Source organism: Phoxinus phoxinus, assembly GCF_949152265.1.
Source record: "Phoxinus phoxinus genome assembly, chromosome: 23".
Lineage (NCBI taxonomy): Eukaryota > Metazoa > Chordata > Actinopteri > Cypriniformes > Leuciscidae > Phoxinus > Phoxinus phoxinus.
Window position 1 is genome coordinate 18600594 of NC_136898.1, and position 27642 is coordinate 18628235.

Here is a 27642-nt window from a genome sequence, read left to right on the forward strand (position 1 = left end):
ACAGATCTGCTATACAGTCGCCCACCATCAACGCCGGCCCCAGCCAAATCAAGAGTCCTCTGTTTTGGGGCCGCTATTGACTGAAACACTGCCACTCATTGTTTCTCCTGATGTTTGCACTGTGGTACAACAAAGCTGTGTCCTTTGAGCAAGACATCTTGGGTCGGTTTTGGGCCATGAGTGTACAAAGCTTTGGACAAATGTGATTGTTTGAAGCTCATCATGTGACGCCCCCACACTCATTTCCAATGCATACGATCCCTTCATCCAGACGTGATGAAACGCACATGCCTAGAACACTCTGAACTTCATAAACATGTTAAATATGCTACTTTCCACAACGCTTCACTCATGTGTGTATTTTCCGTAGTGCGCATAAAAACCTTTTTAAAGACCTTGGCCAGAGGCCAAAATTAACATTCACCGATTGCCAAATGCTTTTGGCAAATAAATAAAAGTTGCAAGTTAGCTGCATGGTAACTATCTAGCATATTATGCTGTGAGTGCAACCCTATCTCATGAGAAAACAGAACTATTTTACAAGGTGGTAATTTACAATGCGATTTGATTTTCAGAAGAAAAAAAACGGTTTAGGGGTTGACCTTTATGCTTACTTACATGATTTTACGTTTCCATACGAATCACATTGTATGAATTCATATGAAGTTGCCACCTCATAAAATAGTTACATTTTCTCATGAGATCTGGCTGCACTCACAGTATAATATTCCAGTTAGACAGAGGTAACTAGCAAGTAACTTTTTTTTTAGGCTGAAATGTTCTTGCTCCGTGGCCCCTGGACTTTCTAAAGTTGAGTAGCTTTGCTTATATATAGACATATAACTAATTGAGCTTTCAGTGAAGCTCAGTGGTTTATTGAGATACCGTGACTTCAGACGAAGATAAGAGGAAAAACTCTGACCTTGACTGATTTAGTAATTAGTCATAATGCAGAACGACTTCATCCTGATAACCCGACGCCATGTCTCCTAATTCATTCTCATAAAGCTTTGTCTCACTGCTTCACCTAACACTCTGTCACAATCTTCACAACCTGTCATAATTAAAATCTTCTAAGCACTATTACTTACAGTAAAGGGCCTCTATCTCTTTGATCCAGTACTTGGGCTGGACGTGACTCAAGTCTAAGCACTTGTCCCCTGGAAGGCCTAGTATCTTGTCATAGCAAAAAGAAAGGAAATTAAGCAGAATCTGTGATAAAAAGGGCATAAAGGAATGTAATAATAGGTTGCACTGGTAACCCACCAGGCATGGCCTTAAGGAAATATTTCACACACAAATCATAATTAATAATTCTGTTATCATTTACTCACCCTCATGCCATTCCAAACCTGTATATTTTTGTTGTAGTTGGTCTTCATGGAGCACAAAAGGAGAAATTTAGCAGAGTGTTCACGTTGCTCTTTTCCATACAACGATGTGAATGGTGACCAAAGACTGTCTCACAAAAAAAGAGACAAAAAACATGATAAAAGTCATTATTCACTGATAATCTTGTCTGTTGCAGCTCTCAAATCTCAATGTTCACATATTTTGTTGCATCAAGATGTATCATGCCAAGTTTGACATCAATAATGGAATAATGACATTTGTTTTATGGAGTCCTGTACATGACATGAAGGTTAGGAATTTGTTCATCTGATTTATTAATTCAATTAGAATTTAAATGAAGGAATGAATAAGTAGCCTACATGGTGACCATGATTTATCTTAAACGAGGGATCAGTTTAATAAGTCGTGGACATGATTTAAATACAACAAGGGAACAAATTAATAAAACGTGGCCACAAATGAATAAGTCGTGGGATTGAAATCTTAATTTATGGGCCCAATTTATTTCATGACAAAAAATTGTTGATTTGAGACCTGTCAGAGAAGATTATTTTGAGTACTCCTGTCTTTCCTCACACAAATCTATTGTATGGCTTCAGAAGATTTTGAATAGAGTAATTTGGGCTGGACTAATGATGCTTTTTTTGGGTATTTTTTAAAACATGGACAGCCCCTGGTCACCATTCACTGTCATTATATGGACAAGACATCCTGCCTAACATCTCCTTTTAGTGAACCATAACATTAGGGTGAGTAAATGATTTTTGGATGAATATTACTCCAAAATATTATAATGATCCTATTTGGGCCACATCGGATGTCTTGCATAATGCAGCATGGTGGATATCTCTCAGTCTGCGACCTACATCTAACTTGTTTCTGACGTAGGCCGGTTCCTGTACACCACCAATGAGTCAGAACTCCATAAAGAGAACGCTGAGTCTGAGCTGGAACGCTGTACGTTAGCCAACGTTTGTGCAATCTACGTCTCAAATCTCAGAAAACATTCTCAGAAAAAACCCAGTGACTGTTACATCTCACTTCCATCTGATGTTGTTTCAGTTTTTGTCATTCTGTTTTTCAAAATCTACCGGGTTTGGTTTATCCTTTTTCGTTCATTGATAGCTTTTTCAGAGGGATTCAAACCAGAAATGATTAGCATACAGTATGTGAAGCTGACGTCAAAGTCAAAGTCACCAGAAGAGCTACCTGATAACTTTCCAGGAAAATTGTGAGTATTTTAATCATTCGTATTTAGGAAATTAGCAGGTAGATTTCCCTTTCTGCACTTAGTTTTTATTTAGTCCAGTATAAATTCATGTTTATGAGCAGCTTTAATTAAAAATTAGATGACTTGTCACATCAGGCCAATCAGCGGACCAAGTTTCAAGCATGATATGCGGTAATTAGCCAATCACAGCAACACGCCTCCTTTGACGTGACTTTTTTTTGGAGGCCGTGCCTCACTTGCCCCCTTGGTGAAAATGTCCGTGGTATCAGACTAGAATAGTGATTAGGTCAGTTGGGTCCGAGTGGGTGTAACAATACATGGTGATTTAATGACCATGACGGTGTTAATCAGTCAGTGTTAACCACATGCTAAAGTGACAGAGTTCCACATGTGCATTAGCTCATGCCTAGTTCTTTATTTGATTGATTTGATGTTTTATGTATTAATCATTAAAGAATGCAGTCTTTTTATTGCTTTGTGGCTCTGGCACTAGCGCAGTGTCGAATGTGTTGCATCAGAATCATTAGCTGTAATTGTTGTTACAACTGTGGCAATCTTTAAAAGCTGACAAGTCATGCTGGGTGTGTGTGCTGGTTCTGAGCCGTTAGCGCTCTTCATGGGTTTAGTGTACTTTCTGTGTTTTTAAGTTCATATTTGTGACATCCGTTTGTACATAATAAGCCATCCCTGACATTGAAATTATTGTTTGCACTGCCACTTTGAAAAACATAATTTTCTGTCAGTTTTCATTACAATATTACTTGAAGTTTCTTGTATGAATTAGTGGTCTACTTGATTTAGTTACATTGAGGAGAACTTCCATTAGCTTTCTAACTAAGGGGCCGCTTACAAAACGGAAAACTTTGTATGCATTTTGGCCATTCATTTACACTACAACGGCATTTGGGGGCCTGAAAACGCCATCATTTGACCGTTATCATTTCAGTGTAAACCACAAAAGCGCGGATTTGTGAAAACGGTACCGTCATGTTCATGCGTATTACATGTTCAGTCTACAGGTCCGTAGTGTTTCTTTAAAAGTGACATCGCCAACTACTGGCCTGGCATGAGGATCCTTTTGACAAAGTTGTCTTCTGTACGCGAACAACACAAAGGAAAATCATTTCCTTTTTTAGTACATCATTGCCATGTAAACATGCCCTAAGTAATTATGGCAGTATGCTAACTAATAGCAGATTGCTTGCAATCTTACTATATTCTATGATATCACTGCTGGAAAATCCAGTTTTAGATGCTAGCTGTGTTTTGAAATAATGGGATTGTAATAATGTTTTAATCTAATCGATAAGCTAGTTGGTCTGTAGGCATCCTGTGATTTGCATTTATATTTGCATTTGCCTTTATGCATTTGGCTGACACTTTTATCCAAACACATTTACATAAGCGTCAACGCTACTGCTTGAGCTACAGGAAAGCTACAGGATGCATATTAATAAAACTAACTAGTCTAAGGCAAATGGCAAAACTATCTGGAGGGGTAATTTTTTGCTAACATTTGCCACAAGGGGCTCTGTAGAAGCAATTTCTGAGAAATGCTGTTGAAAGTGGATTGAACTGAGCAGCATTACATACTTGTAGCCAATCAGCAGTAGGGAGCTCCATGATGGGGGAGGAGAGAGAGTGAGCAAGAGGGAGATTTGAAGAAAGACTGTAGAAAGAGAGATGACTGAGAGACATTACAAAAAAGAAAAGGTCAGAGGAATGTCATTTCGGGTCAGATGTCACTTTCTGGCCCTACGGCCATTACCGGAAGCCAGTGATTATAGTTTATAAAGTTATAAGTATGGATAATTTTCCTTACAACAACACATCGCTTCGCTTCAGAAGGCCTTTATTAACCCCCTGGAGCCATATGGATTACTTTTATGATGAATGGATGCACTTTTTGGGGCTTCAATGTCTAGGGTACCATTCAATAACCTGGTTCTACCAGACTCTAGTTCATTTCATTTGTACAGAGAGTCTGGCCTCTCTCCATTGAAAAGCGTTAACTTCCTTGTAGGCGGGTACTAAGTTTCAAACTATTGGATCTGCCCCGAGTCACTCTGGATCTGCCATAACCAATCGCTAACGTTTGGTCATGACGTATGTCATGCGCCTGAATCGGCCGTAAACACGTATCCGAATGATCAGAGGATTGTGTTTAGAATAAGATGTCGGTCAACGAGAGCTTCCGGTTTTGTTCTTCGAATTTAGGAATTCACGGAACAATTACAAATTCTAAATGTATATTTGACACTAAGGACAGTGATAATGTATTCAGTCAACTGTCGAAGCTGGGTCTAATCATTAACAATATGCCGCTGCGCTCGGTTCGGATCTGCCGCAAATGCTGTGTAGTGATCAGTGATCGCTCGCATCTTTCTCCGCTGCCATTATTAAACTACAACTCAAACTAACGCACGACATCAACGTCATCGTTCTCAGCCACTCCCTCTGTTCGCTGATTGGACCGGTGAATTTTTGATTTCAGAAAACCAAAGAATACACCACAATCCCATACCTAGTACTGAAGGAAAATGAAAATTGAGCGGAAGTACGTAGGAGGGCGGAGCCAGGCTACCATTCACTCCCATTCACATCATAAAGTTTGGAAGAGCCAGAGATATTTTTTAATACAACTCCGATTGTGTTTGGATGAAAGAAGAAAGTCATATACACCAAAGATGGCTTGAGGATGAGTAAATAATGGGATCATTTACATTTTTGGGCAAACTAATCCTTTAAGATATGCGTTACAAATTAAAACAATTTAGTCTGAAGCTAAAAAAAACAGTGTCTGCGCCCATCATACACTTTCTGATTTTCTGCAAAATCGGTCAACTTTGACTACTCAAAATCTTCAGGCTGGCTCTTTCTTATGGCAACTAGAGTCGACTTGTCCAGACGGCAAATCAATGCAATAATCTGAACAAAAGTCATGTAGTGTATTTCAGCCTTTATAATTTTGGACATGTTTTTCTATTAAAACAAAAAAAAAACTTTGCAGCAACTTACTACAATCGTAAGCAATATAGTCAAGATTCATGTTTGGATTTGTCAGTAAGAAGGTTTGATCACAGATTTAGTCACAGCAAACAGCACAATCGGCCTCGTGAAGGAACACATACTGGCTGTATGAACAGAATATAACAATGGAGATTGTTCATACTGTACATGTTTGTTGGTGTTTTCAGACCGTCAGCAGAGAGATCATGTGTGCATGGTTGCCAGGCTAGAAAGATTAAGTAAAACACTGAGCAGAAAATGTATAAAGAATAAACAAAAATCAGCACACTGCCAATACTGCTCCCAAAAATCAATTTATTAAACTGCAACGTTTCAACCCGAATGCCCAACGTTGCAAATTTGAATAAGTCAGTTTTTGGGAGCAGTAGTGGCAGTGTGCCGATTTTTGTTTAGTGAAGTGCTTTATCTGATTGTGCACCTGCCTAAAGTTTTTGGATGTGCGGGAGACACATTTCTAATGGTCTAACAACAATACAATATTTTACTGTATAGCAATTTTATGGGCCTTAGCCTTACACTTCCTATTTGAGCCAATGCAGATGAACGAGCAAAGTTATTTCAGGGCAAGACCGCCCGAGTGTAAAGCCCTACCGTGATTGGTTGTAGCGAGAACGTGCTATGATTGGTCAGCTCATTGTGGCCGTTATCTGATTGGCTTGAGTAAACGGTGGGTGGAGTTTTGTCTGTGTTTCAAAATCTACAAATGTGTGCAGCGATTTACAAATGCACAGAACGCGGTTCACAAATAAATGCCAGGCAGAGTTGTGTTTGTGACATAAAACACATTTGTAAATATTTTTTATTTTATTTGCAAATCTCATTTTATTATTTGAGTTTTATACATTTTTGTGAAACTCTTTACATTTATTTGTGGATCTTAATCTATTTATTTGTGAATTTGATAAATTTGTGTGAATCTCTTTACATTTGTTTGTGAATCTCAATCTATTTATTTGAAATAAAGCAACAATTCTAACCCCATAGTGATGTTGATGTCGTGCGACTGTGGTGTAGTTCGTTTATAGACAATGTTTAGCTTTAGACTTCTGGTGATTGTATTTACACTTCAAAATTCATAAAAGTTGTGTTTATTTGAGACGATTATCATGATAAAAAAAGTGTAAGTATCATAAACTTTTGTTGGTCACAGAGATTGTTGTCTGCAACAATCCAAAAGCTAATGGAAAAATAATATTGGGTTTTTGTCGAGAGAACCATGCAGGGTGATGGAACGTCCAGGGTTGGCCCACAAAACTAGAGCGCTCAATAACCAGTGGGCCAATATTGACATGCTTAATTAATCGAGAGAAGCAAATCATGATCACAATTCAAATACAGCCCTAGTTATGAGTAAGTTTGTGGCCTATATCCTCTTCACTTTATTTCCATCACTCCATTAGAGAAACAATTCAACTGAAAAACATTGTACATGTGATTTTTCTATAAAAGCTACTTATCTGCACTCACTTGTAAAGTGGACTGCGCTGGAATTCTCAAGAACAATTAAATGGCTGATTTGAGTCATGCGTGTTCCATCAAACGCCGTGACGTCACATGATGCAACTCAAGAGTTCTCCGCTGGCCAAATTGAAACCCTGTGTCTTCAATCCAAAGATGAGAAACAAAAAATGAACATCACAACAGGAAATTCTCCCCAACGGCACTTAAAAACGATTGCAACAGCGGTTGTGAGGCATCACAAATTCCCCTCTGATACACATCTCCTGAAACAATGATTGTTCTTGTGACGGATGGTTGAAACCAAGAGGACAAATTAAGGGAAATGGTATCTGATTTTAACATCGTTCGGTGAATTGTATGATTGTTCACTGTTGTCAATGTGATCAAAGGCTGCATCTGTTCTGGTTGGTGTGTGGTCTCAACTGCCCACTGACACAGTAACCCAGGACTCTTCCTGTTGTAGCTCAATAGTCAAAAATACACCTATCTGGATGCACGATTTGAGAAGTAGCTTAGCATCGAGTGGATTAATAGCTGTAGAATTTATATCAGACATTAATGCTTTAGCATTTTGTACTTGTACATTTGACACAACAAATATCAGCAGTCGTTTTCCCTCAGGAATGCTCAGCCACTTCGCTCTCTCAAGTGAATGTGATTTCCTTTTCCATGATGTCTTATTAATAATGCAGAAAGATGAGATGTGCTAAGATTTATGAGTCTATTTCATTGAGCTGGGATACTGTATGGTCTCTGTATAACTATTCTCAAATTATTCTGCACTCTAATCAGTTATTGTCTGTAACTGGGGCATGAGTCATTGTGGAGGAAAGACAGCGGTGTGATATATAGACAGCAAACCTCCCTCAATAGTGTGCCAGAATACCAAAGGGACGGAGGGTGGGTGGAGGGGGGAAGGGACTGACGTCAAGTCGTCCACAACACAGGGCTGAACTCTCAGGGGCATTTTACTTTATATAGGGGAGGGGAAAGGGCATCAGTTTGTAATTGTTTGTGTGAACAAATACTGCATATTTGGTTGGGTGTATTTTTGTAGATTATATTTGACCCCATTTTTTTTCACTTATCCTTTAAAATTTGCATCTTAAAGTGAAAAAAATCTAATTTTTCATCATAATGTCTTAGTCATTAGAGCCTGACACTAGTAATGCCAAGGTCATGGGTTTGATTCCCAGGGAAAGCAAGAACTGTTATGTGTACTTGGAATGCAATGTTAGTCGCTTTGGATAGAAGCATCTGCTAAATGCATGAATGTAATGCAAAGAAAATAAACAAAATAGATTTATATCGATTAGGATACATTTATAAACAACAGTAATGAGATTTTTTTCACATTGCGAAATATATGGAGAATTAAAAATAATTTTATGTAGACATGATTTTTTTTTTTTTTAAATCACAATTAATTAAAATCAAATCAGTGCAACAATTATAAATTGTTAGACATGAGTTATACTTACACTTTTACCTAACAAATGCATGTATTGTACTGTAACAGAGTCTACTGTATTTCCAATTGTAACCCATTTTACTTCCATAATGTGACATATTTCTGAGTGAAATAGGATATTCAATTAGAAAAAAAATAGTTTACTCTGCATAAAACAATGCATAAATTGATATTTGCCAATTGATTTGATTCACCAAAAGGAAAACAGCTGCTGAATTGTACTCAGTTCATAATTGATTAACTTTGCAACATCAACGCCGTTATTGAACGGAATTTAAACAACATTGAACTAAAAATACACTATTATCATCATACTTTTACTTAACCAGGAGAGAACCTCACTGAGATTAAAATCTCTTTTACAGGAGTGTCCTGGCCAAGATAGGCGGCCCAATTATTCAAACACACATATACCAATAAAACAATACAGCACACAATAAATTGGCATTAAAAATACAATCTCAGAAGCATTTGCAAGTCATTAAATCTTTCTCTAGTGCATGTATTATCTTCTGTTGAGCTACTTAAAACTGAAATTGAATTTGTTTTATAATTTATACTTTACATAATTAACCGTTTTTCCTGTTTATTTATGTGAAACTTCTTTGAAACTATCTGTATTGTCTGAAGGGCTATATAGATGTTACTTGACTTTGAATTGAGCAAAAACATAAAGATCCCAAGAAGTTCTTTCAAATCTGTGCATCATCATACAATAACCATAGTATGCTTCACTTAATTTGACACAGGTTTCCTGCTCTGTGAAATGTATGTGATATTTGTCAGACATATATTGTAACAGTGTTAGCTGTTACCCATGTGATATTTCATACACACTCCTAGGGGGCGCTTGTGCGCTATAACTCCTTTGATTTAAACTGGTAGTAGGGTAGAGGAAGTCAGTTGTGTTTGGAAGCGGGAAGCATGGTGTTGTCCTAGCACCTCCAGCAAACACTTTTTGGGAGTCCAGATTGAGAAACTTTGTTTCCAGGTCAATTTTGTAAGTTTTGTTTCTTCTAATCTATGTGGTGCACTTGTTTATTCATGTATAGGTCCTATATAGCTAATGCTAGACTTTTGTTCCTTTTTGTAGATGGACTCTTTATAGGTGACCTTATATTATGGTGTGAGGAATCGGTACGATTCATTAAAGCCCCACCTTTTGGATATTGAGGTTTACCAGAAAGAGAAGGTTTTCATCCATTTAATCCTAATGGATTAATAAATGTCCTGAGGGTAATGATTAACCACGGTGGATCGTAACTTTGTGGACTATTTGAGTTTTTGAAGGTCAATGTTGCTAGCCATTGTGGTACTGGGACATCATCACAAACATCATTGAAAATTGACTTTCATTGCATTGAATCTATTCTTTCCCAAGGAATCTCCAACCCTGAACTGATTATATATAAGTTTCTTTATTGTTATTGTCATTTCCTTATTTATTTTTCTTTAATTTACTTTGCAGATTTTCTATATTCTTTTTGACTTAGTGTACTGGTTTACCAAAAGTATTTTTCTTTTCCTTTTTTTTATATGTATTCATGCTTGTTCTGTTTATGATTTCTGATCTATCAAATCATTACCGAAACAACTTATATAAAGATATAAACATTTCATTCTGGTTGTTTTATTGTTTGTGACAACACACTGGGAAATATACATAGATAGGTGTTAGTAGCGTTAGGTAAATAGTTGGTGGGCCTCTCCCTTATTTCAGATATATATAGCTGTGGTCGTTTATATGGACAGTGGTTATATAATTGGCGCCCGAACAGGGACCCACAGACTTCATATACGTTGGTGAAAATTTCCCAGTGTTTGTCACAAAACAAACTCTAAAACCGTTAAAAATAAAAAATAAATAAAATGGCTAGTCAGGAAGGTTTGGATGAGGATGAGCCTGTACCCGATCCAGATTTCTCATCTGCACCATTTAGTACCCACAGAGAACCACTACGAGAGCTGATTAACACGTTCAGTGACCTGTACCTTGATTCAGAGGAAGAAGTGCTCATGGACGACCGTCCAAAGGAAGTCCAATTTCTACCTCCACCACCACCTGAAATTTACGATGAACCGACACACCACCCTTCCACTGCTGTTTCAGGTATGTTAGAACATCTCTCAGAACGTTTCACCAAACTTGAGGAGCAGATTACCGATATCAATCAACGGGTGAGTGAACAAGTTTCCTTCATTGATGTTGAATCACAACGCAAAGCTACAGAAGATAAATTGCTATACCAAATAGACCGTGAGTGTAGCAGAGTGAGAAAACATCTAGAACTGAGCATTCAAGATCTTGGACAGTCAGTGCTAGACTGTTTGAAGAGAAGAGACCAACAATTGGATCAGAGATTACAATCTTTCCAGCCTTTTATATCCACCCCAATTCAGCCCATGAATACCAGTACTGTTTACAGATCACTGAGAGATCAAACCTACAGTCTTCAGCCAAATACTCAACCCGTCATGGACAGTTCGAATCAGTACAACCCACCAGTCAAACTTGAGTTCCCTAGTTTCAGCAATAGCCCGGACGAAGATCCTATCTCCTTCATTGAACGATGTGAGGAGTATTTCGCTGTACGACCTTTGAAGAACAGTGAAATTTTGGCTTCTTTAACTGCTGTACTTAAAAGTACTGCAAAAGATTGGTGGATGGCGGAGAAAGGGAATGTCCGTGATTGGAAACAATTTAAAAAATTGTTTCTGCAATCTTTTCTCAGTGAGGATTATGAAGAGTTGGCAGTAAGGAAGCTGATGGAGAGGAGACAAGGTGTAAGAGAAAGTTTCAGAGACTTTGCTTTTCACTATCGGGCCCTTTGTTTGAGATGGAAGAAGGACATGTTAGAAAGAGAGGTGGTGCAAGCTATTTTACGTAACTGTAATCCTCGACTTGCTAGCTTGCTACGTGGCAATATAAAAGATGTAGGAGAACTTGTAAAAGTAGGTACACAGATAGAACGAGATTTTTTTGAATCCAAGAAATACTGGAGTCAAGTTAATGGGGATGAGCAAAAGAAGAGAAATCCTTCAGATCACGATTCACACCGCAAACCAGCAGCAGCCAATACTAGAGTTGTCCAGACTTGCCAAAATTCTATGCAACACGACCTCAGAAATCTTATCATTCCTATAACCCTACAAGACACCCATGTAACTGCTATGGTGGACACTGGCAGTACTTTGTCACTAATCCAAAAGTCATGTTGGAAACAGTTAAGCCGACAAGAGGTATACCTACCTGGTGGAGGACAAACTTTTCTTTTAGCCAACGGACAACGCCAAACCGCTGTTGGAAAGGTGGCGTGGAAGAGTAAAGTACAGGGTCGTCTAGTAGAGCTTACCCTGTATATAATGAATGACACTGACTTAACGGTACCTATCATACTGGGCATGGATTTTCTGTTGAAATCAAGAATGGTCTTGGACTTCAATAATGCTCAGTATGGTTTCTTTCCAATAGAAGCCGCTGAAACACCAGTCTTCTTTCCATTCCTTAATCAGGACATTCATCCTACCATTAACTTTTACCTTGCCATTCCTTTACAGCCTTGCAGTGATGAAACACTCCATTCTATACACCAACTATCGGAAAAAGCAGACACCGACATGCAGACGCAGCAAGAGCTGGAAAATCTGATGTTAAGCTGGCCCACTGTTTTCAACCAGGAAATTGGATATACCAACTTGATAAAGCACCGCATCATCACCACAGATGAACTACCTGTTAGAAAAAGACCATACAAGGTTTCTATCGAAAAACAGAGTTTTGTTGAAGGTCAAATCAAGGAGCTGCTTGATAAGAATATCATTCGACCATCTTGCTCTCCATGGGCATCGCCAGTGGTGGTGGTACAGAAAAAAGATGGAGGATCAAGACTCTGTGTTGATTACCGTGGGATAAATGCCAAAACTCATCTTGATGCATATCCAATGCCACAAATACAGGACATCTTAGAGTCACTACATGGGGCAACTGTATTCTCTACACTGGACTTAAAGAGTGGTTATTGGCAACTGGAAATGGAGTCAGATAGCATTCAAAAAACAGCCTTTATCACCTCCTCAGGGTTATATGAATTTCTACGTCTTCCTTTTGGACTGAAAAATGCAGCAGCATCTTTCCAGAGACTCATGGAACATATATTGCGGGAGTTGAAAGGTAAATGTTGTATGGTTTACATTGATGATGTTGTGGTGTATTCCAAAAATAAGCAAGACCATCTCCAACATCTCCAACAAGTTTTCAATTGTTTCCACAAAGCAGGTCTCACTCTCAACCTCAAAAAGTGCAATTTCATTCAAAAATCTCTTACTTTCCTGGGCCATGTTGTTTCAAGAGAAGGAATCAAAACCGATCCCACAAAGGTGTCAGCAGTTAGTGCATTTCCCATCCCACAGTCTCTCAAAGACGTTCAACGGTTTTTGGGTATGGCCGGTTGGTACCATCGGTTTATTCCCAGTTTCTCAGAGAAGGCTGCTCCACTTCATGCTTTGAAACAGAAAAACTCTACCTGGATTTGGACAGATCAGTGCCAACAGGCATTCGATCTTATCAAGCAAGACTTAATGCAAGCTCCCGTTCTAACCTCTCCTGACTTCACTCAACCATTCCGAGTTCAAACGGACGCCAGTGAATTTGGTTTGGGAGCCGTTCTTACACAAGAATGTGCAGGGAAGGAACACGTTATTGCTTATGCATCCAGACTACTGAGAGGGGCAGAAAGGTCATACTCTGTATCTGAGAAAGAGTGCCTAGCAGTGGTGTGGGCAGTGGAGAAATGGAGGCCATACCTCGAAGGGAGACTATTTGAAGTATTAACTGATCATGCTGCATTAACATGGGCATTTCAACACCCCAAACCATCATCACGTCTCATCAGATGGACCATAAGACTACAAGGATTTCACTTCACTGTTAAGTACAGAAAAGGGCAGTGTAATGTGGTACCTGATGCATTATCCAGAGCTCCAAGTCTCACCATTTCACCTAACATCATTGCTGTAGCTCAAGCCTCTAATTCTATCTCACCACCAGTCAGTATGCCAGTCGATTTATCAGAGATAGCCATCGCTCAGAACAATGACCCAGAAATACAAGAAATGGTTTCCAAAGTATCATCTCAGACCACGCAAGACACCTCCCGAGTTCATTATGTAACAGAAAATGGATTTCTATTCCGTAATGTTCCAGATGGCCGTAAAGGTCAAAAACTTCAACTTGTCATTCCTTCCATGCATCGTCAAGCTTTTCTTCATTATGCTCATGACAATCCTCTCAGTGGACATTTGGGTAAACTTAAGACCTTGCTCAGACTGCTGGAAACTGTATATTGGCCAACTATCAGAGCTGATGTTTGGAAACATTGCAAAGAATGCCAAGTTTGTCAAAAATACAAACCATCCCTGTCAAAATTATCTGGTCATTTACAGTCTATACCCATTGTTGAACCTGGTTACATGATGGGCATTGATCTCATGGGACCTTTTCCAAAAAGTGCCAAGCAAAATGAATATCTACTTGTTATCGTGGATTATTGTTCTAAGTGGGTGGAGATGTTTCCTCTGAGGTCTGCTAAAACTCCTCAGATAGCCAGAGTGCTGGTAGAGGAGATATTTACCAGATGGGGAACACCAGCCTACCTGGTCTCAGATCGTGGTGCACAATTCACCTCTCATCTTCTTGGCCTGGTGTGCAAGCAGTGGGGAGTCATTCAAAAACTGACCACAGCCTACCATCCCCAAACTAATCTGACGGAGAGAGTCAATCGAAATTTGAAGACCATGATTGCATCTTACGTTGGAGACCACCATAAGCTGTGGGATAGATGGATTGCTGAATTCAGGTTTGCTATTAATACAGCCTGCCACGAAAGTACAGGTTTTACACCTGCTGAAGTAGCGCTTGGACGAAAATTAAAAGGTCCAATGGAGAGAGCTCTACGTAAACTGCCTGACCCTAATGACCCTGCATATCCCATTCTTGACAGACAACAAGAACTCCTTACTATAGTGAAGGAGAATGTGAACCGAGCCCAAGCCAAGCAGAAGCGGTACTATGACCAACATCGTAAGCCAGTGCATTTCCAAGAGGGAGATGTGGTTTGGGTACGGGCACATCCTTTGTCTAGAGCTGATGAGGGATTCATGGCAAAGCTGTCTGCCAAATGGAAAGGTCCAGCAAAAATCAACAAGAAGTTAGGGCCCGTTAATTATTCTGTTTCTTTTTCTGATCCAGACAGCACTGACACTTATCACGTGCAAAATCTTAAGATTTGTCATGGCTATGACAAATCTCTTTTCTGAAGGGAGGAGTATGTAACAGTGTTAGCTGTTACCCATGTGATATTTCATACACACTCCTAGGGGGCGCTTGTGCGCTATAACTCCTTTGATTTAAACTGGTAGTAGGGTAGAGGAAGTCAGTTGTGTTTGGAAGCGGGAAGCATGGTGTTGTCCTAGCACCTCCAGCAAACACTTTTTGGGAGTCCAGATTGAGAAACTTTGTTTCCAGGTCAATTTTGTAAGTTTTGTTTCTTCTAATCTATGTGGTGCACTTGTTTATTCATGTATAGGTCCTATATAGCTAATGCTAGACTTTTGTTCCTTTTTGTAGATGGACTCTTTATAGGTGACCTTATATTATGGTGTGAGGAATCGGTACGATTCATTAAAGCCCCACCTTTTGGATATTGAGGTTTACCAGAAAGAGAAGGTTTTCATCCATTTAATCCTAATGGATTAATAAATGTCCTGAGGGTAATGATTAACCACGGTGGATCGTAACTTTGTGGACTATTTGAGTTTTTGAAGGTCAATGTTGCTAGCCATTGTGGTACTGGGACATCATCACAAACATCATTGAAAATTGACTTTCATTGCATTGAATCTATTCTTTCCCAAGGAATCTCCAACCCTGAACTGATTATATATAAGTTTCTTTATTGTTATTGTCATTTCCTTATTTATTTTTCTTTAATTTACTTTGCAGATTTTCTATATTCTTTTTGACTTAGTGTACTGGTTTACCAAAAGTATTTTTCTTTTCCTTTTTTTTATATGTATTCATGCTTGTTCTGTTTATGATTTCTGATCTATCAAATCATTACCGAAACAACTTATATAAAGATATAAACATTTCATTCTGGTTGTTTTATTGTTTGTGACAACACACTGGGAAATATACATAGATAGGTGTTAGTAGCGTTAGGTAAATAGTTGGTGGGCCTCTCCCTTATTTCAGATATATATAGCTGTGGTCGTTTATATGGACAGTGGTTATAATATGAGTTGGGCCAAGATTGTATCCCAGAGAGTTACAACTGGCAGGCAGCCTTACATAACACAAGCATTCATCAATAAGACAGAGATGCCATTGCGTGTTATATAACAATCTATTTTTATTGCACAAAGCTGGGTTTGTTCTGGGGAAAGGGAGTAGTCAGTAGTGGCCAGGGTCACATGCGTGACCAACTCAATAAACAATATGACCTCAATGTTCCTCAAAATGCGTTCATCTGACAGGTACACAGACATTCATTTGTTTCAGACTTTCCTTTCCCAAAACTTTTTCAGTTTCTCCAGTGGAACAGTCAGTATCAACAAAGTATGTGTCTGTGCCAGTCGAATTTGTCCCCCAGCGCTCAAGTCAATATGAAATCAAAATTTAGACGTTTTATGATTCAATCAATTCCCAACTGAAAAAAACAGCTCTAGCTACAGCTCCTCCACGAGGCGACGACGTCCGCTAAAGCTCCTCCCGAGGCGACGGCGTCCGCCAAAGCTCCTCCAGAGGCAACATCGACCGCTAAAGCTCCTCCCGAGGCAACATCGACCGCTAAAGCTCCTCCAGAGGCGACATTGACCGCTAAAGCTCCTCCCGAGGCGACATCGACCGCTAAAGCTCCTCCACGAGGCGACGACGTCCGCTAAAGCTCCTCCCGAGGCGACGGCGTCCGCCAAAGCTCCTCCAGAGGCAACATCGACCGCTAAAGCTCCTCCCGAGGCAACATCGACCGCTAAAGCTCCTCCAGAGGCGACATTGACCGCTAAAGCTCCTCCCGAGGCGACATCGATCGCTAAAGCTCCTCCAGAGGCGACATCGACCGCTAAAGCTCCTCCAGAGGCGACGTCGACCACTAAAGCTCCTCCCGAGGCGACGTCGACCGCTAAAGCTTCTCCCGAGGCGACGGCGTCCGCTAAAGCTCCTCCCAAGGCGACGTTGACCGCTAAAGCTCCTCCCAAGGCGACGTCGACCACTAAAGCTTCTCCCGAGGCGACGGCGTCCGCTAAAGCTCCTCCCGAGGCGACGGCGTCCACTAAAGCTTCTCCCGAGGCGACGGCGTCCACTAAAGCACCTTCCAAGGCGACGTCGACCGCTAAAGCTCCTCCCGAGGCGACGGCGTCCGCTAAAGCTCCTCCCAAGGCGACGTTGACCGCTAAAGCTCCTCCCGAGGCGACGTCGACCGCTAAAGCTTCTCCCGAGGCGACGGCGTCCGCTAAAGCTCCTCCCAAGGCGACGTTGACCGCTAAAGCTCCTCCCGAGGCGACGTCGACCACTAAAGCTTCTCCCAAGGGCGACGGCGTCCGCTAAAGCTCCTCCCGAGGCGACGGCGTCCACTAAAGCTTCTCCCGAGGCGACGGCGTCCACTAAAGCACCTTCCAAGGCGACGTCGACCGCTAAAGCTCCTCCCGAGGCGACGGCGTCCACTAAAGCTCCTCCCGAGGCGACGTCGACCGCTAAAGCTCCTCCCGAGGCGACGGCGTCCACTAAAGCTTCTCCCGAGGCAACGGCGTCCACTAAAGCTTCTCCCGAGGCGACGGCGTCCACTAAAGCTCCTCCCGAGGTGACGTCGACCGCTAAAGCTCCTCCCGAGGCGACGGCGTCCACTAAAGCACCTTCCAAGGCGACGTCGACCGCTAAAGCTCCTCCAGAGGCGACGGCGTCCACTAAAGCTCCTCCTGAGGCGACGTCGACAGCTAAAGCTATTCCCGAGGCGACAGCGTCCACTAAAGCTCCTCCCGAGGCGACGGCGTCCACTAAAGCTCCTCCCGAGGCGACGGCGTCCACTAAAGCTCCTCCCGAGGCGACGGCGTCTGCTAAAGCTCCTCCCGAGGCGACGTCGACCGCTAAAGCTATTCCCGAGGCGACGGCGTCCACTAAAGCTCCTCCAGAGGCGACGGCGTCCACTAAAGCTCCTCCCGAGGCGACGTCGACCGCTAAAGCTATTCCCGAGGTGACGGCGTCCACTAAAGCTCCTCCCGAGGCGACGGCGTCCACTAAAGCTCCTCCCGAGGTGATCTCAAATGAGCTTCCCGTCTGCTTTACCATAGCTACAGGCCGCCTATGAACTCCGCCGTGGTGGTCACCAGTTCCTCCTACTCCACCGTGGTGGTCTTCTCCTCCATTCGCTCCGCCCTGGATCCCTGATCTGCCTCAAGTCTCCAGTCCTGCTTCTTCTCCATGGGCCTGGCCCTCCATCCCTCCCCCTGATCCACCTCCACTCAATCACCCTCCAATACTTTTGTTTGTTTTTGGAGTATCTGGAATCTGCTCCTTATGTGGGGGGCTCTGTCATGATCTCTGTGTTTGTCTTTGGACTTTTGTTTCACTTCCTGTCTCATGTACCATAGTTGTAGTTTTGTAGTTTTTCACCATGATTTGTCCTTGATCGTTTCCACAGTTGCTTCATGTTCCAACCACAGTCAAATGCTTTGTCCCTGAATGAATCAGCTATCTGAACAACTCAATTGAATGAATGACTCAGTGACTCGCTCATTAACAGTGACTTGCCTCTTCTGTGCCACCACCTATGCATTACAAAGGCACTTTGTTGATACTGAGTTAATTTTATTGGTAACCACCTGGTAGTGTCTTATTATCCTAATTGAAGTTATTGATTCAATATAAGAGTTTGACATATGAGATGACACACATTCAATTAGTTTAGAAAAAAGTTACCATAAAAGCTAAAAATCTATTTAAATTTTTTAATCTTCTGTCTTCTGTCTCTTCTGTCGTTAAAAAAAAAAGGTTAATTTCTGTCACTGCTGTTAACAAACTACTGCACACAATATGAAGAATATCAAAAGTTTTAAGAGTCTGCTGTCCTAAACTTGCCAAGGTACCAGCACAATAACACACTAAATAAACATTGTCTAACTATGATTATTAACAAAATGCCAGGAAATATCGAGATAACATTTTTGTCAGTATCGCACACCCCTATAAGAGTGTAAGATTATAGGAAAATGGGGTTCAAACTAGTTGTCTATTGTCTCTTGTTCATATCATAAAACTGCAAAACTCAAACATATTTCACAATAGTATGAAACTGAGCTTTCCTCCTATGTGCAGCTTTTTGAATAATCTATATAATTATGAGTGCATTAATATCAGGAAATATGCGGGGCTGACAGCAGCTGATCTCTGGAGGCGAAAGGGAGCCAGTGGGGTCAGATTACCTCAGTGCTCATGAGAAAACATTAGTCTGACTTAACCGTGAGACCTCTGTCATTCTCCATTCACTCACACATTCGGTCGCGGCCTTAGGACACATTTCTGATACACATTGCCAATGCATTTCTGATACACAGAACCAAGCATCGCAAGCATAATGTTTTGGTTTCTAGGTTACTGTGTTGACTGATACTTACGTCAAGCAGTGTTATTTTAGACATCCAAGCAGGGTCTTCATACGAAAGCGGAAGTGGTGAAACAAGGCAAATTCTATTTCTCAACCATTCCAGCAGCTGTCATCCTTCGTCTCAAACAGCCATTGCATTTTGCAGAATAATCAACTATCATAAATATATTCCAATTGCCTCAAGTAATTATCTAAAATGGTATTAGCTCTAAAAGCATCACCGTTTGACTGATGTAATGCTGAATTGGAAGAAATTCAGAAATGATAAAGCATACTTTGAATATATATGGCACTTTCCACAAATGGTACAAAATAGGGCCCCTTTTTCAAATATCTTGGTAACACTTTACAATAAGGTTCATTAGTTAACATTAGTTAACTACATTAGTTAACGTTAACTAATAATGAACTGCACTTATACAGCATTTATTCATCTTTGTTAATGTTAATTTCGACATTTACTAATACTTTATTAAAATCTTGTTAACATGAGTTAATGCACTGTGAACTAACATGAACACACAATGAACAGCTTTATTCATATTAACTAACATTAACAAAGATTCATAAATACTGTAACAAATGTATTGTTCATGTTAGTTAATGCATTAAATAATGTTTAATAAATTAACCTTATTGTAAAGTGTTACCAATATCTTAAAATACTGCATGAGCTGGTTTCTTAATGGGAGATAGCAGGGTCCACGGCTCTATTGGAGAAAGCGTAATGTCATCTTGGATCACTTGTGTCTTGATAATCTATCACATTAGAGCCTTGACGTCACTGAAACTTCTTTCAGAGCTGTGCGACAGTCAATCACTGTTTGTGGATAGGATACCATAGAAATGAATGAGAATCGCTTTTAATCCAGGGGCTATGAAACTCTGCTTCGGAGCTTTTGCGCTGTTAACCCTGTAATGCGGTACCAAACTTGTATGAAACGATGGGGTGTTAGAATGTTACATCTAGATGCTTAGCAATCGACAACCAATCACGTGCCTCATATTCACCTGCTTTAGACAGTCACGGAAACACTGCGCATTGTATATAAAAGGCAACTTCAGAGAAAAAAAAACGTTGACAGAAAACGTAACAATTGGAGTGAAGAAGAGACCTTTCATTCATACCTTTATAGTCCGAAATGTCCATTCAGTATGAACTTGATAGTAAAGTCGGCTATATATAATACGAATATGCACAATGCTAAAGCCTTTATGTAAATATCTTGCGTGCGGTGTTCGTCTAATCAGTAACACTGACACCACAAATATGCAAATAAGGATGTAAACAATGTGAAAGTACAGAGGAGTACAGTGTGAAATTACATTTTATGAAATCCCAGGATTAAATGTTAAACCCAGATAAATTATGATCAAACACGAAGCAAAATAACCAAGGATGCCATTTACCTGGGGGTTAGAATGACGCAGGGTACACTATTTCAAGTGTGAAAAACCCTAATTAGGACTAGCTAGATGAGTTTGTTTAAATGTGTACAATTTAATAAGTATGAAAATGTTAGAATTTAGAAAAAATTGGGCATTAGCAGATCATACAAAAACATATGAATGAGATGGTATGAATTCTTATGAATTTGTGAAAACATAAAATAGTTATGATTTGTCATGAGTCTGTAGGCCTCAAGTCCTCCGAGGTCGGACGGGCCAAATGACTCTTTAAGGGCAAATATTTTATGTTTTATGAACTTGCTACTTATTCTGTGTTAAACGGACATTAGACAATCGTTTATTTAAAATAATGATAATAGTTCTTCCAATAAAAAAACTTAAGGGTTGGTGTCTCTAATGCTTTAAAAAATGTCATCAGTCAAAAAAAAAGCTGTATTCGGAGTGTAAACTCAGACCAACTAGCTGAACTTGAACTAGTTTGACGTGATTTTTGAAACATCCTGTCCCTCCATATATCTTCCTTTGTGTGCGTTGTATTTTGCTGTGTCTTTTCCCTGTCAAACCTTGCCACACATATTTATGCAATAATCTTTCTAAGAGCAGGATTCTGTCTGTGACAGATCTTGGAGATGTATTCTCTCTCTGTGCGATCAGTCTAGGAAATGTAATCTCTCAGCCGAAACTAGGCCATGGCGTGATTTCACATTTGTTACACCGCCAATAGCACACGGCCTGTCACAAAGAGCATCCATTTATTATGCTGTCCCTCAGGCACTTCTGTTTTAGCAGATCACCTTTAGAGCTCATCTACTCCCCTTGAAAGCACATATTTCTTTATGAATTGTTTTAGGGGTCACGTCATATTAAGGGTCCTTTTATCCATATATTGTTTGCTGGGATGCTTTTAATAATGGATGGCATGATACATTGAAATGGTGTCAGACTGAAGAACGAGGTGTTATACAAGGAAGTGAAGAAAAAAAAAAAGACTGGTAGGGATTTTGGTACGGTTAACTGTGAGTGTTTGACGAAAACAGACTGAATTTTAAAATGTAGTATCTTTAAAAATAAACTTGATGTACTTTATAATTTTAAATTTTTTACAGCTTTTAAAGAATCACCATTAATTACATTTCTACGTTTTATCCATTTAAAAAATAAGATAAAAATAGCCTAAAATGAAAATTATGTCATCATTTACTCCCAATGGTGTTGTTATAATGCCATATATGCCTTTATTTATTTTTTGGACCACAAAATGAGAATAATAAAAAAAAAGTCCCGTTCACGCTCATCCATACAATGGCAGTAAAAAGTGACCAGCATCAAGCTTTAAAAAATAAGTAAAAGTATCACTGAATAATCCCATGCGAGACATGCTGCGTATTCCAAGTGTTGGGCATATCCGATAGGGTTTAATAAAAAGTGAAATTTTATTATTTAATACAAATCCTGACCTTGGCTGTTGGTCTTCTGTGCACGAGTGTGGGTTCATGACACTCTATTAGCGGCGACTAGCCCAGAAATAAACACACAAGTTGTGAGAAATCAAGAAAACGCGACATGAAATACAACCCATACGTTCTTCTCTGAGGTGAATATGTCTGCTGTGCTCGTCGCTACTAGTCCTTATCATGTTCACATCTGTTAACTGTCATTCTGACTGTCATCAGACAACTGAAGTTTCGGTCCGGAGATATTTATCTCGGTGAAGAAGTACAGATACTTTTTTGAGATTTCTAGTAGTTTTATTAATCTTGATTTCTCACAACTTGCAATAGAATGTCTATGCTATTACCGCGCTAATAGAGTGTACGCGCAGACATGCAGAGAAGACCAACAGCAAAGATCAGGATTTTCGTTAATTAATACATTACATTTTGGTTGATTTTTCCATCAAACCCTGTTGTATACCCCAGAACACTTGGAATATATGACGCGTGTCACATGGGATCATTCTGTGATACTTATGCATATTTTTTAAAAGCTTAATTCTGCTTTTATTCATTCCCATTATACGGACAAGTGTGAGCGGGACATTTAAAAAAAAAAATCTCATTTTGTGGTCCGAAAAGGAAAGAACGGCATTAGAACACCAGGCTGAACAAATGATGACTTCATTTTTATTTTTAGGGTAACTATGCCTTTAATGGGGTTGCTAAACATTATATAATTAATAGATTATTTATTTTTTAATTTGTGTTAAATGAAAAAAATTACATAAAAAATCAGACATATAAAATGTGTTGGTGAAATAAAAAAGTATAAAACAAATGTTAAATGGTGGGGCCAGTGAATGTAAAAATGTGCAAGTAAAAATACTGACCCAACTAGGCCAGCCGAAAATACTTTTATTGTTGAGCCCTGCTGTACATTTATAAACCGTTTTCTAAAGGGGTTTGTTGCATTTAGTACATTGGAATGAGTTGGAGTAAAGCACCTGTTGGTCTGAGCCAGTTATTTTCCACCATGACAGTAAACAAGCAGTCCACCTGCTATCAGTTAGCTCAGTGGTTGAGGCTTGGGAAAAGGGAGAGTAAAATGGGCGGTACCTTTTGCTTCAGGGAAGGACATTCATCTCACATCTGTTTCCGTTTCACACCCTGCCTGCCTCTGCTTGTGTGCGTATGTGTGGATGTTTCTGTTTGAGAACAAATGTGTTTGTGGGTTTTGTGTGCTGGATCACCTCCTTGGCAGACCTGAATCTATGGTCGCAGAGAGATGCAGATGACAAAGGAGTGCGTGATGGGACAGGTTTACCATGGAGAAGGTTAGATTTAAGATAGACATATACCAAGATCTGAGGTGTGTGCGAGTGTATATGAGAAAGCAGAAGTGTGTAGCAAATGTATATTGTAGAGCTAACAGAGGCTGACTGTGATAATTACCATGTCTGTTAATCTTTTGCTTGAGTGTACTCAGTTATTTGAAAGCAATTTGTGTGATTTGAATTTGTGATGAGTGCACATATACATTTATTTATTCTGCATGTGTAATTCAAGTATTTTTATTTGTTGAAAAGTCAACAAGTCAAAGATAAATTAAAACTGACCCTATGACTTTCATAATACGGTTACTGAAACAGTTTGTCTTTGTGTGAAACAACTTAGATTTTTTGTTTCACATAATCAAGGACATGTAGCCACATTAACCTATTTTTACAGTAGACTTTATTTTAGGGCACTGCTGTAGGTAAAACAGCCCTTTTCTTATTTTTTTCCCAGTTAACATTAATGTAATTCAAGTTATAGCAATAATAACAAATAATGCTAGAAGTGTAATCATTGGGATGCATTTAGGAGCTCTTGTTGGCGAACTTTACCTTCAGCTTGCGTGCCCTGGTCAAAAAGTCTCTTTAAAAGTGGGTGCCAGCAGTGTTTCATTCAGGGCTGACTCCATCCTGGAATGCAATGCCCACTTCTCACAATCCAATCAATTCCTTTTGGACAAAATGAAGTCTTAGATTTTTTCTCATTGTATATTCTGATTTACTCAAAAATTTCACATTTATGAAGGTAAAACTTGGTTGTGAATGCATGTATCATGTTGTTAGACATAAAGTTAAGAAAGTGAAGAACTGTGAAGTGATTAATGTTTAATTGTCTGAGAGCATCTTCCAGACTAAGGTTTAGGAAGGTTCAAGATCTCTCTCTGATGGAAACGTTTTACTTAGAATTCTCCTATTTACTTGCCCTCTTTTCTGTTTCATGATTACTAATGTCTCTCTTTTTTTTTACCTGCAGGAACGTGGGCCTTTAGCTGTCTCACTGGCTTATGTAAGCAGGGCGATCTAGTACACAGTCGCCTAAAACAGTCCACAAGAACAAAGGTCTGACATTCCATCGGTCGCAAAGTGTCTGAAGAAAATTAAAGAGGTAGGAGTTGTCTACAGATGAATCAGTCACAGAAACACAGGGAAGCACACTGGACGCCATGAGGGAGGAGAGTGAAGGAATTTTACGATTTCGACTTTCTCTCGATGAACATTGACAAGTCCACTTAAAGCCCGCCGTGCTCAGGGGAGAGAGTCCCCTGATATGAACCCCAAGTCCTTGGGATCTCAAAGGCAAATGCCCTTATGCCAGGGCCTGAGTGGGTTTTCCACCATGTCATGGTAGCATTGTACGCCAAAAATCAACCCTTGGAAAAAAAAACATAAACTGTAGACTTGAACAATGCAAGTTGTCTAACACAGGATTCCAGAAAAAGCTTCCTCTAGTCTCCGCTCAACTATATCAACATATATTGTTTACATTGCATACTTTTTATCTCTCTCACTCCCTGGGATTACCAGCTCAAGTCCAGGTGCAGTCAACCATGGGGTGCCGGCAGAGTTCGGAGGAGAAGGAGGCCGCCCGGCGCTCACGGCGTATCGATCGACATCTCCGCTCAGAAAGCCAGCGGCAGCGGCGTGAGATCAAACTTCTGCTGCTCGGCACTAGCAACTCTGGCAAGAGCACCATTGTGAAGCAGATGAAGATCATCCACAGTGGAGGCTTCAACCTGGAGGCATGCAAGGAATACAAGCCCCTCATCCTCTACAATGCCATTGACTCGCTCACCCGCATCATCCGTGCCCTCGCTACCTTGAAGATTGACTTCCACAACCCCGATCGAGCTTACGACGCAGTGCAACTCTTTGCCCTCACCGGGCCTGCTGAGAGCAAGGGCGAGATCACACCAGAGCTCCTGGGGGTGATGAAGCGTTTGTGGGCCGATCCAGGGGTCCAGGAGTGTTTCTGCCGCTCCAATGAGTACCATCTAGAGGACAATACGGCCTATTATCTAAACGACCTGGACCGCATTTCTGCGCCAGAGTTCATCCCAACCGTTGAGGACATTCTGCGCTCACGTGACATGACCACTGGCATAGTTGAGAACAAATTCACCTTCAAGGAGCTCACCTTCAAAATGGTGGACGTGGGTGGCCAGCGTTCAGAAAGGAAGAAGTGGATCCACTGTTTTGAGGGTGTGACTGCCATTATATTCTGTGTGGAGCTCAGTGGCTATGACCTCAAGCTTTATGAAGACAACCAGACGGTAAGGAGAGCCCAATTTTGTATTCGGGTCATTGGTGCGGTGAGATAATGCAAGAACACATGAAACCAATGTTATCTGCAATGGGCTACATAGATCCTTACAATAAATTCATCCTGTCCGTGGCACTGACAGACAAGTGCTTTTTATCATCTCGCTTCCACATTTCCTGTAGCACAGAAACTTTCAGTTACATTGAAGCTATTTAGAGAACTCACAGTACCCTGCTAAAGACCAGCATAGCTTGTTGTGTTTTAAACACTGATATTCTTACCAGTTGGGGACTAAACTAGCTTAACCATCAAGACCTGATGGGGACACTATACTGTCAAAAGAGCACCATCCTTCAGATGATACATTAAACCGAGGTCCTATCACTAACAGGTCATTAAAATTCCCAGTATGTCCTTCGGAAAAAAAAAAAAAGAGTAGGGGTTTAACTTAATTTTCCCATTGGCCTCTGTCCATTATTGCCTCCTAATCATCCCCATATATACTGATTGACTTCATCTCTCTGTCTTATCTCCAACAATAAGCTGGTGTGTGGTGGGAGTTCTGGTGCAATATGGCTGCCGTCGCATCATCCAGGTGGATGCCACTCCCAAGCCACGCCTACCGGTTACAGAGGGCAGTATCGGAGAAAATGATACAACTAGTCGATAGGCTACTAGTTGACTCAAAACTAAAAAGACGCCGTTTTTTCATGATTCTCCTTGACAATTAAGTTGATAAATTAATTTAAAAACAAGCAGGTGTTGCTCCCCTGCTGCAGCAGCTGCTTCTGCCTCTTGATCCTCCATGATCCGCAACTGTTCCTCGCTGTATTGTGGCTCGTACAGGTATACAGCCCTATGGGTGGGTTGAAAACATGTAGAACTAGGTCCTACTTGTAGTCTCTAGCCTCTGGCCAAAAAAGCCTCCGATGAAGCTAAATGACGATTTTTGCGTCATATGAGTTTTTTTTCCAGACACACAATAGCTGCTTTGAAACAATGTGTATTGTGAAAAGCGCTATACAAATAAACTTGAATTGAACACAATACAGAAATCTCTCATCTCAGGGGGACATGAGGGAGGGAAGCACGGTCATTCGAAAATACTACTGGGTTTCTACTGATACAAAGCTTAATGCTAATCGGTGAAGTATCCCTTTAACTAGCTAGTTGTAACTGTTTCCCAAAACCATAGTAACTTTTTCACTCATCCATCTTTCCAACCATACTAACAAGAAACTATGCTTCTAACTGCAGGTTGTGAGCTGTAAACAACTTTGAGATCCAGTTTGCAAATGTTCGTTGGTTTTGGGAAACACAGAGTAAACCTGATTGTAATTGCCTCTGACGTTAATTAAAGGTGTGTGTGTCAAGACCACTAATCTATATTAATGACTGGATTACTCATGATGACATCATAAAAAGTGAAGCCACCTACGTCATATTGGTATTCCCTAGTGTTCCATCACATTCTATTGAGTTAATGGGAAATCATCTAATTTTAATGACAACATACACTAACGAGTCAGCATTTTTTATATCTGAAGTCTCCCCTTACATTCTTACAATGCAAACGGCCTAAATTTTTAAATGGTAATTGGTTTAAAGTCGGAGATTTCCCTTCATGCTTAATATTTCCTGCATAAATGCGTGCATAAAGAAATCTATTTTGTGTTAGTTCAGTTACCTGTGTCGGCTTTTAAAGTTGCTTTGCTTTGAAACAGTCCATATTGTTAAAAGCGCTATATAAATGAAGGTGACTTGACTTGTCGGCAGTGTGGAGTAGACACACCGGTCTTAACGATTTATAAATATCGCTTATCCTGCCCGAAAAGGCAAACATTACTGATAACATAGCCTACATATCTTTAAAACTAATCATGTGCGACTGATCGGGTGATTTTAGATCAATGTTTTGGCTGCAAGTCAATGATGCCCTCTGATGTTTGGGAATCGTAAGATGGCCGCTCGAACACTTCCGGTGGCTTCACCGCCTGATGG

General features: G+C 40.3%; 1 protein-coding gene across 4 annotated transcripts in view; it reads left to right on the forward strand.

The window, feature by feature from the left end:
- Positions 1-27642, forward strand: part of gnaz (guanine nucleotide binding protein (G protein), alpha z polypeptide) — a 71191-nt gene that overhangs the window by 28142 nt on the left and 15407 nt on the right. For 3 of the 4 annotated variants that reach the window (XM_079600566.1, XM_079600565.1, XM_079600563.1), the window contains one exon: positions 24355-25651. In XM_079600566.1, the coding sequence (XP_079456692.1) occupies positions 24929-25651 (723 nt within the window). In that variant the 5' untranslated portion in view covers positions 24355-24928. Of the gene's footprint in view, positions 1-23209; positions 23382-24354; positions 25652-27642 lie in introns of those variants that run through there. The other variant, XM_079600564.1, reaches the window with a different exon arrangement.